We start from the raw sequence: 15,153 nt of genomic DNA on the forward strand, positions 1-15,153 counted from the left end.
GTATTATGGCAGTCTTATGCTGAATTCAGTTCTAGCTCTGTTTTATGGTGTTTCACAGTTGCAGTGCTTTCTTGGATTATCATCCCACATTTTGTATCCTGGCTTTTGAAAGAAGCTGTTTCTAGGAAATTTCAAAAGACCACAAGGATATGGCTGCAGCTGTAGGATTAGCTGAAATACTGTAGAACCATTTATGTAACAAAAAAGCCATTCTGTCTGTTAGTGGTGCTAAAAGCAAAGCTCTAAAGTGAAAAGCTTTTGAAGCATGGTTGTTTGAAGAATTTCTATGTGTAGATGTGTTAAAACTGTACCCAAGGAAGCCATGAATCTGAAGAGGTGTCTGTACACAAAGTATTAAGGCAAATCCAGAAATTGGAATTAATGATCAAAATATGACAACGACAGTGACAACACCACAGAAATGTGAACTTCCTTTGTGTAAGAAGTTATTTAAGCTGAGGTTAGAGCTCTGAGTACACAGAAGTGATGTAGATTAGTGTGATCTTGGTTTGCATTGTTGTGCTTAGTTGCTGCTGAAACTTGTGTAGTAATTTCATAATATTTACATCTGTACAGCATTTCTCACTGGAACTCTCCAACCAATTGCAAATATTAGTTACCCCATACCTCTGTGAGTGAAAGAGGAGATCTTATCCCTGTTTCTCCACATGAAGAATATTTTAAAACAGGGAATGACTTACATTTTCCAAGTGTCTTCCAATACTGAGTACGTCAATAGAGAGCTATGCTTCCTAGGTTTGTGACCTCCGAGTGGAAGCTTTCAGAAAGTTTTTGTTTTCTTCTGAGCTGTAAAGAATGTCAGTGGTAGAGCCAGAATGAAAGCTACTGCTTTTAATTGATAGAGTTAATGTATGTCCCTGTCCCCGCTGCTTCTGCTGGTGGAGGTTGTAGATCATTCAGGCTTTTGCAGCTGATAATCAGAAATAATTGCTAGCCTGGACATTTAACATCAACACTGATTTTTTGTTTGTTTTGGTTTGTTGTTGTTATTGGATACAACAGATGTAAACATTTTGGATGATATTCAGAAAGTTTTTAGGCTCCCAAATCCTTTTTAAGTTCTTACCTCTCAACTGAATTTAATGAGAGGTAAAAGCCTAACACTTCTCAAATCCAGACTTTAATGGTAAATTTTAATGATATTTTAGGGGACAGCAGCATAACTAAGGCATTGATTTTCTGGTTTTGAATTGCATTTATATTATATTTATTCAACCCACGTTAAGGAAAAATGCAGAAACCTGTTTGTTCTTTCAGGAGTGCATTAGAGCCTTAGGCCGAAATAAACCTCATACGCCCTTCAGAGCAAGTAAACTTACTCAGGTGCTAAGAGATTCATTCATAGGAGAAAACTCCCGTACCTGTATGGTAAGTTGATTTGGTTAACTCTTTTAACAATTGCAAGAAGAAAAGACACTGGGAATTTAGGCTTTAATGCTTAAAACTAGTCACTTGCTACTGGGAATGTGTTGGACTTAAGTTTATCCACTACCTGACACTGTATGTGGAGTGAGAGTTTCAGCCGAGATGTTCCAGTTAACTTGCTTCCTTCTCAGTTTTTACTGGCCTTTCTTATTCTAGTTTTCTAGCTAGGCACTTAACTAGAAACGCTCTAGCTTGAGAAGTTTGTTTGTTTGTTTTTAATAATGTCTTAATTATATGAGAGTATTGTTTGTTGACTCAGAGTTTTGGAAAAGGCGGTGTAGACTGGAAGTACAGTGATGAGTTACAATCTCAAAATCACAAAGACAAATTTAAAGTTGGTATCAAAGGCATCAGAATATTCTCTATGCTGTTGAGAAGGGAAGTAATTGGCATAGATAAGATGAATAGTTGTACAAATATGCATTTGCATCAGTCTAAAAAACAGAACTCTTCTGTCAAATGGTGAAAAAGACAGATAAAAGCACTGACGTCCAGTCATTTTATTTGTGCATCATTAACATTGTATAGAAATGCAAACTCTCTGCAGTAGACACTGATTACTAGGCTTGTTTGTGTTGGTTACTTTTCACAGACTCCTTGGAATTATTTATTTTAGAGGCCAGAGAAGTCTGCAGACCACAGCATGAAAACCATGGTGTTAGGACAGCCTAGTCTTCCCTTTAGTTGTTACGTATGGTTCTAATTTGAAAATGGTGGTGAAATATATATTTTTATTAATCTTTTTATTTTCTTTAGCTTTCTGATGAAGAGACAGGGTTGTTTTCTTTCCCACTGAGACATACCCGATCTAGTTGAAGATGTTCCTGCTCACTGGAGCAGGTGACCTTTAAAGGTCCCTTCCAACCCCAACTATTCTGTGATTCTGTAACTTCATAAATCTTATGCAGGATCAAAAACCTAAATCGTGCATCTCTAGCTAGTGTATCCACACTGCTGAAGGAGGTTTGAAAAGTTAACCTCTTGAAAATTACTCTCTGCACATAGAAATATTGTGAATATTTCATGAAGTTCTCACCATCGCCCTTACCTCCTTAAAGTGCTAACAAGCTGTCTTTGTTTTAGTGAAGCTTTTTTATTTAATTATTACTCTTCTCATAGAGTTGTAACATTTTTTACCATTTAAATGTGTGAGAATGCCATAATAAGTTAGTTATCAAGTATTGCTTACAGATAACTTACAATTGAGAAAAAAAAAATCTTTACTTAGGAAAATAATTAAACACATGCTTACCCTTAATATTATTAAGTAGTTTTGGACTGTGACCAAAATAGATCTCTCAAATCAGTACACGGTCTGCTTGAACAGAGAACAGCCTACAAAGATAGATACATACATACATACATACATAAAAATCAGGTATTTTTTTGCAGGATATATTAGATTTACTTTCTACTGAGTTGCATATTTCCCTTTTCAAGGAGTCTTTATTTTCTATAGAGTTTTGCATTTACCAAGATAGTGAGATGGGGGAAACTGACTGAATTTCTATGAATTCTTCGTGTTCCAGGTGTGGTTAAAAAAATTACATTGAAGCTTGCACTTGACATCTGTTTCCTTGAGATGTCATTGTATAAGGACAGCTGTACATAGTAGGCAGTTTTTGTGGAAGATCTCAAATGAAGCTGAAAATGAGATGAAAAAAATTAATTTAAATTCATCTACCCTTTCATCTGTACAAAATGATTTATTAATGTGTGGCTTGTGTTTTTTCCAGATCGCTACAATTTCTCCAGGGATGGCATCATGTGAAAACACTCTAAATACACTGAGATACGCAAATAGGTATGGAAAATGTTATTGCTTATAGCCATGCCAGCTGTTGATCGCTGACATTTGCCAGTGTTGTTATGTATAATTACTTGAACTACTTGAATAATTTTATCATACTTGCATTTCTCAGTAAGATTAAAACCAAATTACTGATCCAGGCTCACATTTAATGTAAATTGTCACTTTTTACAACTGTTATAATAGAATCAATAGAAACTACATTTAAGCCATTATCCAGAGATGGATAATATGGATTGTGAGGAATGTGGGAGATGCCACTTAGTTTTGCCCCTGCTCTGCAGGCACCATCTCTTGCATTTGGGGTAGTCAGTATTTGTAGCGATTCTCTGGGGTGTTAGCTGTAATACCTTTTTTTTTCCCCATTCCTTGGTGCAATTTCATGCAATTGCCAGTCTGTTTCATACATTTATATGAAATTTTTTTACTTCCCAACTTCAGGCAAATATCTGAGATCCCTAAGTAAAGAGTCAGTTAATCCAACAGTGACTTTATGATCACTATAGAGAAATTAGCACCTCCAGAGGTTGATGCAGCACCTCTGTACTGCTCTCTGAAAGTGTTTGTCTCTCTTCATTGAGTGTGAAAGGAGCCTTCTCCTTCTGCAGTTCTCCTTCGTTTAATGTCTTTGGAGACAGGATCATTGGGTCCTGCTTGTCCCTGCAGTCAGACCTGTGACTCAGAGAACCCTCCGAGCTTTGCTGCAGAGAACAAAGGAGGCAGACACGCCTCTGGGCCATCAGAAACCTTAGTTTTGCCAGAAGAGGCTACCATCTAGTGGTCTGCTTGCCCCAGTGAAAGATAGGGCAAAACCATGTCTGCTCCTGCTTGGCTGGGCACCCTGGCCAGTCACTAAGTGGGCACAAAAGACTGCAAGGAAGGCTTACTGCTCACTCCTCTTGATATCCAAATGTCTCTGTGCGTAGATCAAGGGAACTAGTAGCATATCTGCCTGTCTTGGACCAGTCTGTGTGATTTCCTTCCTGGCAAGGAGGAGGCATCTACGCCCCTGCTTACAGTAGCATATAACAAATGATCTGGCACGTTCATCAAGACTCATTATGTCTTTTATCTCTTACATAGAATGCGTGTTGCTGAAGTTACTCCAGAAAAAGACACTATGAAACTAATTAAACACCTATTTCTAGTATAGTTGCACAAACTGTTTCTTCCCCTTGGTGTTGAATTTGTATGTTGTTGATGGAATAAATGCCTGTCACTGTAAAGATGCTTTGTGTGTTTTCTGTAGTATTTTAGTTTCTTCTAGCAATAGATCATTTTCATAGTACAGTTAGTTTTTAGGTGCTGGACACCATTTGTGCAGTGTGGGACAGGGCAGAACAGAATTTTAACATTTTGTAGCTGTAGTGGTTTGATATTTTAAAAGAAGACATTTAGTGGAATTTTGAATGTAGACCAAATTGAAATCTGGAATTACTTTTCTGAAAACACTGCTATTACAGACCCCTGCAAATTAGAAGCACTGGTTGTATTCAGTCTTGTTAGCGATCTGTAACTGTTTGCAGAAGGTTTAAATATGTTAGCACACTTGTGTTTTAATATAAAAATAATTTTAAACTGTTAAAGTAGTACACTAAACAAAGAGTTGTCATTTTAACTGTGTTTATGAAAACATTTTCTTTTAATTTGCTGCTGTATTTTGCTGCTGCAGAGTAAAGGAATTTGGAATTAGTCCTTCGGACATTCCCTTCTCACAGGGTAGTGGCAGTCGCTCAGATCTCTCTCCTTCCTATGAGTATGACGACTTTTCTCCTTCAATCACCAGGTCTACTTCATTCTATACATGGAATCTTTATTTTTTAAGTTTTCTTTCTGGCTATGTAATTTTACGGACCAACCTTTCATTAGTCCCCTTGTCTTGAGTCACACATAGTTTGTTTTTATTTTGTTTGGCAGGTGATGGTTCTGCATGATCTGCAATCATCTTCCCAGTATTCTGTTTACCCTCCTTAAATACCCACACTCCATATCCAGGCTTGCTAAGTTTCCTTCATATATTTTTTTTTTTTAAAATGGTGATGTCACCTTTATACATTTAGTGGACCAGATCTGACAAGTTGTGTTTAGGGTAATTTGAATATCTCTATTTAAAAAAGAAACCGTTTTCATCACTCTGAAGATGAATGAAAAACCGTTTCCATTGTAGTAAATAAGTGCTACTTTTTCCTTTAAAAAAAATAAAGAATATGTTCCAAAACTTGCTATACTTGCAGATTTGGATGTGTATGTTTCATAAACTTGCTTTTAAATGGGCTTTTTTTTTGACAGAATCATTATCAATCTTTTAAACTATTTGCATGCTGCAAGAGTCTAACATTTTAATAAGATATTTTCACTTTAAAAATTATCTTAATTAAAGGATCTATTACTTATCTGAGATACTTGGTTGCAAATTATTATTTTCTACAGAATGGAGAATTTGCTTATAGCAGCTAACGGGGTACTGATTGGCTAACTTCTTTAAAGCACAGTTGAGTGTACAGAAAAAGAAAGATGGTCACATTTAGGGTGCAGAGTGAACTTTTCTCTCAAATACTACTCATTGTTAAGGAGTTGATATTGAGTGTTTGGAGATTTTTGCCCTCATAACTGTTAATTAGTAAGATTTCAATCAGAAAATGCCTCTTGCCAGAAGATGGACTGTGATCCACCTGCTAGTAGTTGAAATTCAATGGTCCATGCTTTTTAGGAGTTGGACTAACATCTTTTTGCCACTGAAAGTACATTAAATTTTTGAAGCTGACATTATCATCTTTGTTAAATGAATTAATTGCATATAAATTAATGAAGGTTTTCTTTTTTTTTTGGTTGTGACTCTTTTGCACAGGAATTTACTAATTTACAAATGACTTTTTCTGCTTGTAGGGTGAAGGAGCTGACGGTCGATCCTAGTGCTGCAGGAGATATCCGTCCCATTGTACACCATGCTTCCAATCAGATAGACGACCTGGAAACACAGTGGGGCGTGGGGAGCTCTCCTCAGAGAGATGATCTCAAACTGCTTTGTGAACAAAATGTGAGTGTTTTACAGCATTACATGGAAAAAGTTGAGGATAAATACAGTAGCAGAACAAATCCAGAGTAGTGTGTATTTATAGCCTGTTGGCAAGATCATTAGCAAGATCATTAAGTAAATACAGCATGCCTCTTCACTTTTTTACTTTATGGTATTGTGTCCGTTTCCATAAAAAAACAAACCCAAACAACCAAAAACATTGAGAGGAGAATGTTTTTCTTGTCTTTATCTCCCTCACTGATTAGGGCTTTTAATGTCTCGGCAGGGTCTGCTCTAGGCTCTGACATTCTTTAGTGTACATTTTTTTCCAGTATGCCTTTATATATATTTAGGCAGTTAGAAGTATCCTGGGATGCTCATCCATTTTACTTAACACTCTTGTGGTTTTGAGCATTATTTTCCCTGCATACAACACCCATTTCAAGGGAGTTGGCCTTTCTTTGCATTTAGATATATGACTACCCATCATTCCTCTTCCCAGCATCCTGATTTTCATGGGGTGGAACCCCAGTTCAGGAGAGAGCCACATCATGTTCCCAGCATGTCTCCCTGGGCTGCAGGAGTGGGGAGCTGAGAGGTATCTTCTAAAGGGCATTTTCCCCTCATTGCTTATTTTTAGCTATAGTCCTGGTTCCTCAAATTTACAACAGGGATTAAAACTGGATTTGTGAAAATGCTGATGAAAGACAGAAGAGAGGAATCCTTACTATCCTAAGGTGGTTTTTTTTTTTGCAAGACTGTCTGCCTTCTTAGAGACCTCTTCATGGTGGCTGCTGTATTTTTCATCTGAGTGACTCCAGTACTATTTTATAAGAACATGCTAGTGATTCCTAGAGCTTCCCACTGGACAGTTCTTCCAACCAGATATTCTTTTATATATTTTTTTTAATTGTTTATATAAAATTAAATTAAGCTTTACAGTATGTTTTTAAGAAGATTTCAAAGGCATTGTATAAGGAACTATACTGTCTTGCTAAATCATTAATTACAGCCTACCTAGTGCTTTTGATTGGAACTACTCACTTCTAAAGAAGCACTTTTTGCCCCAGTTTGTAAATCCACGCTGTACATTCTTCCAGTGTATTAATTGCTATGTATATTTTAGATTTCTCACTTTACTTTTATTCCACTTTTTCCCAAAGGTTTAATTTCATTTTGATTTCATGAAATGTATTGAATGTAACTGCTGTTGTCTTTTTTTGAAAATGATTCTGTCTGTTGTGATACGCACAACAAAAAGCCCTGACAGAAAACCAGAGTTTCCTGTAGGCATTAAAACCTGCTGGAAATTAGCATTCTTCCCTTGTGACAACCTCTTCCCACTATTTTAATTTTTTTTTTTTTAATGTAGAATATTCCATTTTCCGGTATTCACTAGGATTAGTGGCTGGAAATTTTTAGTGAATATGAATTAAATTTAACTCTGAACTTTTTAAATTTATTGCCCTCTCCACTAATTTCTTGAGATTTTCTTGTTGGAAGTACTAAATTCTATTTTTGACAGGTTCTGCTTTATGCGTATTTCTTTTTGTGTTCCTTGATGAGATGGATCACATTCAGTTTATTTTCTGTAGCCACAGTTCTTTCCAGACTAACAAGTGTAACTATTGTTTCTAGGAAGAGGAAGTTTCCCCGCAGTTGTTTACTTTCCATGAAGCTGTGTCACAAATGGTAGAAATGGAAGAGCAAGTAGTAGAAGGCCACAGGGCTGTCTTCCAGGTAAAAGATGGAGCTCTACTTTGTTTTATCCAAATCTAGGAATTAAGGTTTTCCCGCTGTAAGTGCATGTTGAAGAGGCAGGATATCATCTGGTCATTCTGCTGCTGTCGGAGATTTCTAAATTGTTTTATTATGTGAAGCCTATTGTAGCAAACAAATAGGGACAGAGCCCGTAATGATTAATCTTTGTCCCCATGATGAAAGAGAAGCATATTGTGATATCATCCCAGGACTTCAGTAAAATTTTCCTTCTCAACAAACATTACTAAATAGACTGTGTTCATTGTAAGAATAGTTGTTCTCTTTTTACTATTCTTACTGTATTTTCTGTTGTATTCCTTTTCCAGCATTAATGTTTTTTGCCTAGTTGTAGGGAGTTTGTTCAGATGGGTCTTGAAATTTTCAATTTCACTGTCTAACCTATGCCAGTATACCTATGCCAGAGCTGGCAATTAATGGTAATGTCTTTATCAGCACCATTTCTGTTTGGTCACCTCCCTCTAAGGTACTGCAGTACTCCCTCCAAGTATCTCATCAGCATACCCTTTTGTGACATCTCCCTCTGAGATACCAAGATCCAGAATAGACACATACATTTCTAGCTGCCTGTTTACTTCCTTTTTACAGATACATAAAGGTTTTCAATAGCTATTAGTCAGGGTCTGTGAAAGCTATTAGTCAGTATAATGCTGGTCAGTGCCATGGAGCCTTTTACATTCACAAAATAAATTGTAGTAATAAGTATGAGTTACTAGTTCTCAGATAGAAATGTGAGTTGCTTCTGTTCATAACCTCCAGGCAGGCTGTCTGTTTGGCACATCTGCTGCAAGAGAACAGCAGAGCATTAAACCTTTAGGGAGTACACACATCTCCTCAATTTAGGTATCTTAGTGGAACACTGATGTGTGTTTGTAATACAGTAGGATGCTAAACAACACATTTTACAACAGATGTATAGAGATTCAGTTCTTGTGAAAAACATTAGCCCTGAAGTAAAACATGCAGAAGTGTAGTCGTACACCATAGCTGTGTCCTAATGCTTGCAACTTCTGCATTAGTTTAAGCTGTTACTGCCTCTGTGTGTCTGTTTGTCCTTCTGCTGGAGATTACTCTTCCGCCCAGCAGTCACTGGAAGGAAATGTGGCTGAGCCTCAGCTCCCTTTGTTTGCAGCACGGCTTGTTAGTTCATGCTGTGGGTGGAGATGGGCTGCACCAATACAAAGCCTACCAACTGTACCAGGCAGAAGTTGTCTTCTATCAGCTCTCTCCTGGAAGCTGCTGATCAAAACATCCTTTCCTAACAAAAATGTCTGCAATAGATCAAGGGAATGAATCGTGCTCTAGAGGATTTGTCTTCCTTTGTGTCTTGGATGTACAAGTTTATATTAGATGAGATGAATCCTATCCCAGTGTGAGCTCCATCTGTCCTGACCAAACCCCCCTGTACATGGGGTTTGAACTATACTTTCAATATTACTTGGGCTACTGAGCACAGAGGGAAAGAGTTAATTTTAGTACTTCAAGCCCAGCATGCCTAGAACCATCAGCTGCTTTCTTTTTCTAAATCAAAGCATTTCCAATGGGATCAGTTCTCCTGAACACAGCTTTACATGGTTCTGTAAGCTTTAAGCTTTGGTTGCTTTCTTTTTTGCTGCAAGATTTTTTTTTTTTTCTCTTTTCTTTTTTGGTAATTGGAGTGCAATGATGCCCAAGAGGCTGTTATAACCAACCTTTACTCTTACCTATCTGAGGAGTTAGCTCATGCAATAGTGAGCTTAAAATAGCTCTTCTTTTACACAGCTTCTCTCAAAACTGGCTTTCATTATGGACAGAATTATCTTGGCTCCTTGACTGTACTAACGATGCTATGATTATAGTCAGTGGTAACCAGCCCATACTTAAAATTGAAGCCTAACTTCAAAGTTTGATACTCACCTAAGGGGACATAACTATGAAATAAAGTTCTATTCTCTGAGTTTTGTGGCTTTACAACCACCTAATGTTCTGAACTTGAAGAGAACTGGGATAGCTGGAGTTTACCTGTTGCTGATATGACCACTGGAATTAAGAAACCATGTAGACAACATACAATTTTGCTGACATAGGAATAAGGTTTAATTTTAGGATTCCAATGTTACATTGAGGTGATGAGACAGTAGAAGTGTGGTCATCTTGAGAAAAGGTCAAATTCAGCTCTTGTCTTGAAACTTTGCTAATGTATTTATTTGGGGTTTTTAAACTTTTACCTAGGAAACTATTAGATGGCTGGAAGATGAGAAAGCTCTTATTGAGATGACAGAAGAAGTAGACTATGATGTGGATTCTTACGCTACCCAACTTGAAGCAATTCTAGAGCAAAAACTTGACATTCTGACTGAACTCAGAGGTAGTTTGATTTTAATCACTTCTGTACGTATTATTAGCAGTGTGTTTTCATATGTCATGAAGACTTGCAGTAATAATGAGGAAAAAAAAGTGTGGTTATGTTCTTTCTTAAGAGTGGCACTGAGCTCCAAGTAGCTTGGTTGGTAGCTTACTTTTTCTTCAGCAGCCTTTGTCTGAATTTTGTCAGCCTTTCTTTGTTGAAAAACAAACTACAGATCATTCTTAGTGGCCAAATTTGACGACTCCTCTTTTAAAATCAGCTTGTCAGCTTGGTACTGCATGAATTTTTCATTTTAGTTTCTAGAACTATTTGGACTTCAGGAGACATGCTATACTGGTAAAAATTCAAGGGTGGGGTTGGGGGCTGAGGGGTGGGGTGTTTTCCATCTGTGTTGGAAGATTAAGATAAAATCTTACTTTTTATTGTCTGTGTATTTGCTGTAAGTTAGAATACATTAAGTAAATCAGATGTGGCTTGTTTGCCTTGCACCAGTATACTTTAACAAAGAATTGAAGGTATGTGCCTTTGCTTTTTATGAATGATGGCTTCCTCTTCAGAATACAATTTGAGACACCAGCAGTGAAAAAACACATTTTAGGTAAAACTCGGCTCTTTGAAAACTTACTAGATACTGCTTTTGAAACAAGCTACTGGAGGTAAAGGCTATTCAAGAGATCCTTGCATCTTTACAGGCAGCTTGAGACATGTATAGTATTACAGGAGAGAACTGTTAAGTCAAAAATTCTTTCTCCCAGCATCTTCTGTGTTCTGCTCATGGCATGTAATGGTCACTGAATATTTCAGCTTTTATTCCAGTCACTCTGGGAGTGACATCTTCATGCTGCCATTTTGGTTTATTTCTTACCATTCTTGGGCATACCACGGGGGAATGGGGAGGGACAGGAATAGAAAAATGAAAGGATGCCACACTTCGTTTCTCAGGCTTCTCCCATTCTTGGTATAGTTATGATAAAACCAAATGAATGATGCATTTATCTATTTATGGTAACTTACAAAATTTAATCACAAATGCTTTTCACATTCATAGAGCAACAGGGGGAAATAGAATTTACTCTGCAGGTTTTAAAACGTACAGAAGTGACTGATTGTACACTCAATACAATCCTTAGAGACACATAAAATTGTTTGGAAGGCGATGGAAAGGAAAAGGATATATGTAGTGTGTATCTGCCAATACTCTTTAAGTTAGAAGCAGAATTGAAGTGTGAACAGGTTACATGCTGGGAATGCAATTGTGCAGTTTCCAAACCTACCCTGCCTAGAGACAGGGGCAGCATCTGAGAAGGGACTAAGTTGCTAAGCAACTTGCTTGTATGGTGAGTATTGAATTTATGCTTATTTCTATCCTCTTGTGGTTTCTAGTGTCAGCTATTTTTGTTCATTGTGCATTAGGGCTGGGATGTGGAGCATCAGGGCTTAGTTTCAAGATCTGTGTTGAGCACAGACAGGCGTATCAGCACTCATTCTCTCTTTTTCATTAAAGATAAAGTGAAATCTTTCCGGGCAGCTCTACAAGAGGAGGAACAGGCCAGTAAACAGATCAACCCGAAAAGACCACGTGCCCTTTGAAATGGGCTTTTGCTGCTAAAAGAATCCACGAACCCATACTGCTGTAGCACACATTTGTTACAAAACCCAGTGGCCGTAAGAACTCAACTACTTGAAAGTGTAAAAATGTTAGAAATGTCTGTGGAAATGTCCTGTTTCTTATTCCTGAATGGCATTTTCAGTTTTGTGTGAAATGCTCCTATGTCTACAAAATGCTTCTAGACCAGACAGCACAACCATGCGGGTTTGGAAATAGTTGCCATGTTTTCCATAATGAAGTAAAACTGTGGCCATTAACAGGTCACAGTATATCCTTTTAACTCTGTTCAGTTTTTATTACAAAGACCAGCTGTGCTGTTTTAAATTGTGTTTGCGTGCATGCACACCTCACTAGTGGTTGTACATAACTTCTCCTCTACCAACAGCTGTGCTTACCTCTTCCCATTCTGTGCCTTGATGAAGGCTACGTAACCCTAAACATCCTCTTTCTGAAGCACAGTGTTAATAAAACAACATTCCTTATTTGTCAAGATAAATTACTTTTAGTATGTGTACATTTTTAATGTGTTGAGACTTCATTTTTGGTGGCTAGTTTAATCTCACAAGGATGTGCCATATCATTGAGCAGGAACTGCAAGAGCTGTTAAGAGTGGACAAACAGCTGGACACTGCATCCTCCTTATCTAGATTTATTTGACTACCATAAGGAATGGTTATATAATTTTAACATTTTCTCTGTAATAAAAAAAAAAAAAAAAAAAGAAAAAACCAAAAAATACAAATTAGTTGATGTATAATAAAGGGTAATGTTGAAGTACTGAGGAGAATTGTATCTTAGGATAATGCAGATATACAGTATGTGGTATGGTGTGATAATGCTGTAAAAGTAAAGGTACGACCTGACCTCTGCATATGTATAGAATAACTGTCAAAGTTTGGGGATAAAGCTAAATACTTAATGGCCTTTCATATACTGTTCAAATTTGGCTTTTGATGCATGACACACTTACATGTACATTAACAGTAGCTTGCAGTAGTTTAAGTAGCTCTGTTGCTTTAAAAAAAAAAAAAAGTAGCTAATACCTATTTTTCCCTTTGTACAGTGCCAGCACCTGAAAAGTGGGTGAAATTGCATCATTTGAGGATTTTGCACAATATTTCTACCTAGCATTAATAGAAATCCCAGAAATACCTGAATTTTCACAAATGGTGCCATGTGTATCAGCACTTTTTAGGTGGTGGCACTCAAGTTATTTTTGCAAGTCAATATCCAGAAAAGACTGACTTTTCATGTAAGAACTTATTGTCAAATGAAGAACTGTAGACCTCTCTAGGAGTTCTCCCTGTTTCCAGGAGTTCCTATCAGAAGACTTTCCCTTGGAACTGTTCAGAAATTACTTTTAGAATACAAGCCTGTTTGTTTATGCCAGGCCTGGAGGGAAATAAAGGGAAGGCAATGAAAAGAGAGTTAAATGAGCCCAGAATTCTTGTGGTGTTTAATGTTTGTTTCTCCCATAGGAAGGTAGGCTATGGGAAGCTGTTGTCGCATCATGGTTAAAAATAAAAATCCTCCTGTGTGTAAACATGAAAACTGAAACAACAATGTAGATTTTACATAATGTGTTTAATAAATAAAGCTATTAAATGAATTACAGATGAGAAGTTACGTCTATGAAAGCTCTGTTGTGCTTTGGGAAGGGTTTCACTTTGTAAGCACACCAGAGTTACGCTTTTGAAAAGGTTTCTGTTTTCCGACTGAGTATTTCCTTCTGTCATGTAGGTTCCCCAGAGCACTTGTCCTGACTTTAGTTTTGCAGCAGGTCTTTGTAAAGAAACATGACATCTTTCTGAGCCTTTGTTCCAGACTGTCACCCATCACCGTTAAAAGAAAAAATGAATGAAACAGAAGACAGCAGCTTTTGTTAGCAGGTGGTAGTACAGGTTACTGTAGAATACCAGAGGATTTCTCTGAAGCTGCTCTAGAGAAATCTTTCTTTCTAAAAAGCCTCTGATGACTGAGACAGACATCCTACCTGAGAAACAGTGGCTTCCCTACTCTTCCTACATAAAAGCCTAGAGCAACAACCAGGTTGTGGTTTACAGCGGGTGCCGAAGAGGACAGAGGCATTAGTATTTCAGCAGCTTTTTACTAAGCCTTGTAAATGATGTGTCTGTCAGGTAGCAGATGCAAACTGGAATGGTGTCTACTGTGGGGAGACTATTAAGAGAGTCTTTGTGACAGAGCCCCCTGTAAAGGTCGGGTCTACAGAGAGTGAAGGAGAATCAAAATAAACTGCTACAGCTGGTTGCAGCACTGGAATTCCTGTAGCCCATTGTTGTGATGGACTGGAATTACTTGAACAGGACTCAAGACAAGCTTCTCCTCATTTCTGTCTGGTAAAACAAAATCACTGAGGAGGTGTGACTGTGACACAGAACTCCAGCATCTGCTCTTTCTGTAACAGTCTGAGCATATTGCTGTGGCTACTTACATCACTCATAAATTGGTTCTACATAGAGTGAAGCAGCACTGGAATCATTAAATTATAAAATAACTGAGTAACCCAGTTTTCCAAACAACCTCTCAGAATGCCTGCAAATTCAAGTGCATATTTCTGTACATGCTTCTAAATCTATGACTTTTAGAAGACTTGACATTGGATATATATAAAATGAAGTTATAGAGGAGTTTTTTTCTTATTTGCCATTGTCTCTATTTACTGTGGTCTTACTGAAAGTAATATGCTATATATGGAAAAAATGACTTAGGGTAGTTAATACAGAGTCATGCCTTCACCCTTGCATGATGCTACAGTTAGTTAATAGTTACTGTTTTCCCGAATCAGAAGACAGACCAAAGTGGATTTTTCTTTTGACAGCTGCTATGCAGAGTTAATGCAAGCCTCCTTGGGAAAACTCTGCCTTGTCCTTAATAACAAACATACATAATCCAAACTATATTAAGACACTTCTAAGTCTGTCAGGACACAGGCATGCAGTGCTCTAAAACTCACTGAAAGCTTTGATCTATGCTCAAATTTGTTCTTGCCTTGAAGGGTGATGTAGTTTTCTTGTAAGAACAGCTGCCTGAATTTACAGTTGACAGAAAACCCCCTTCTGTCTCTGCTTATGAGGGGTGCCCTTTGGAAGTTTTCTGCTGGTTCCTACAGTGGTCTGATGACAATA

General features: G+C 37.5%; 1 protein-coding gene across 6 annotated transcripts in view; it reads left to right on the forward strand.

The window, feature by feature from the left end:
* Window positions 1-13,432, forward strand: part of KIF2A (kinesin family member 2A) — a 58,111-nt gene extending 44,679 nt beyond the window's left edge. For 4 of the 6 annotated variants that reach the window (XM_074932755.1, XM_074932754.1, XM_074932752.1 and 1 more), the window contains exons 15-21: window positions 1,279-1,389; window positions 3,183-3,250; window positions 4,929-5,042; window positions 6,143-6,293; window positions 7,911-8,012; window positions 10,263-10,398; window positions 11,903-13,432. In XM_074932755.1, the coding sequence (XP_074788856.1) occupies window positions 1,279-1,389; window positions 3,183-3,250; window positions 4,929-5,042; window positions 6,143-6,293; window positions 7,911-8,012; window positions 10,263-10,398; window positions 11,903-11,988 (768 nt within the window). In that variant the 3' untranslated portion in view covers window positions 11,989-13,432. The remainder of the gene's footprint in view (window positions 1-1,278; window positions 1,390-3,182; window positions 3,251-4,928; window positions 5,043-6,142; window positions 6,294-7,910; window positions 8,013-10,262; window positions 10,399-11,902) is intronic. The other 2 variants (XM_074932757.1, XM_074932756.1) reach the window with 1 other exon arrangement.
* The last annotated feature ends 1,721 nt before the right edge of the window (window positions 13,433-15,153 follow it).

The sequence above is a fragment of the Athene noctua genome, chromosome Z (genome assembly GCF_965140245.1).
Source record: "Athene noctua chromosome Z, bAthNoc1.hap1.1, whole genome shotgun sequence".
Classification (NCBI taxonomy): domain Eukaryota; kingdom Metazoa; phylum Chordata; class Aves; order Strigiformes; family Strigidae; genus Athene; species Athene noctua.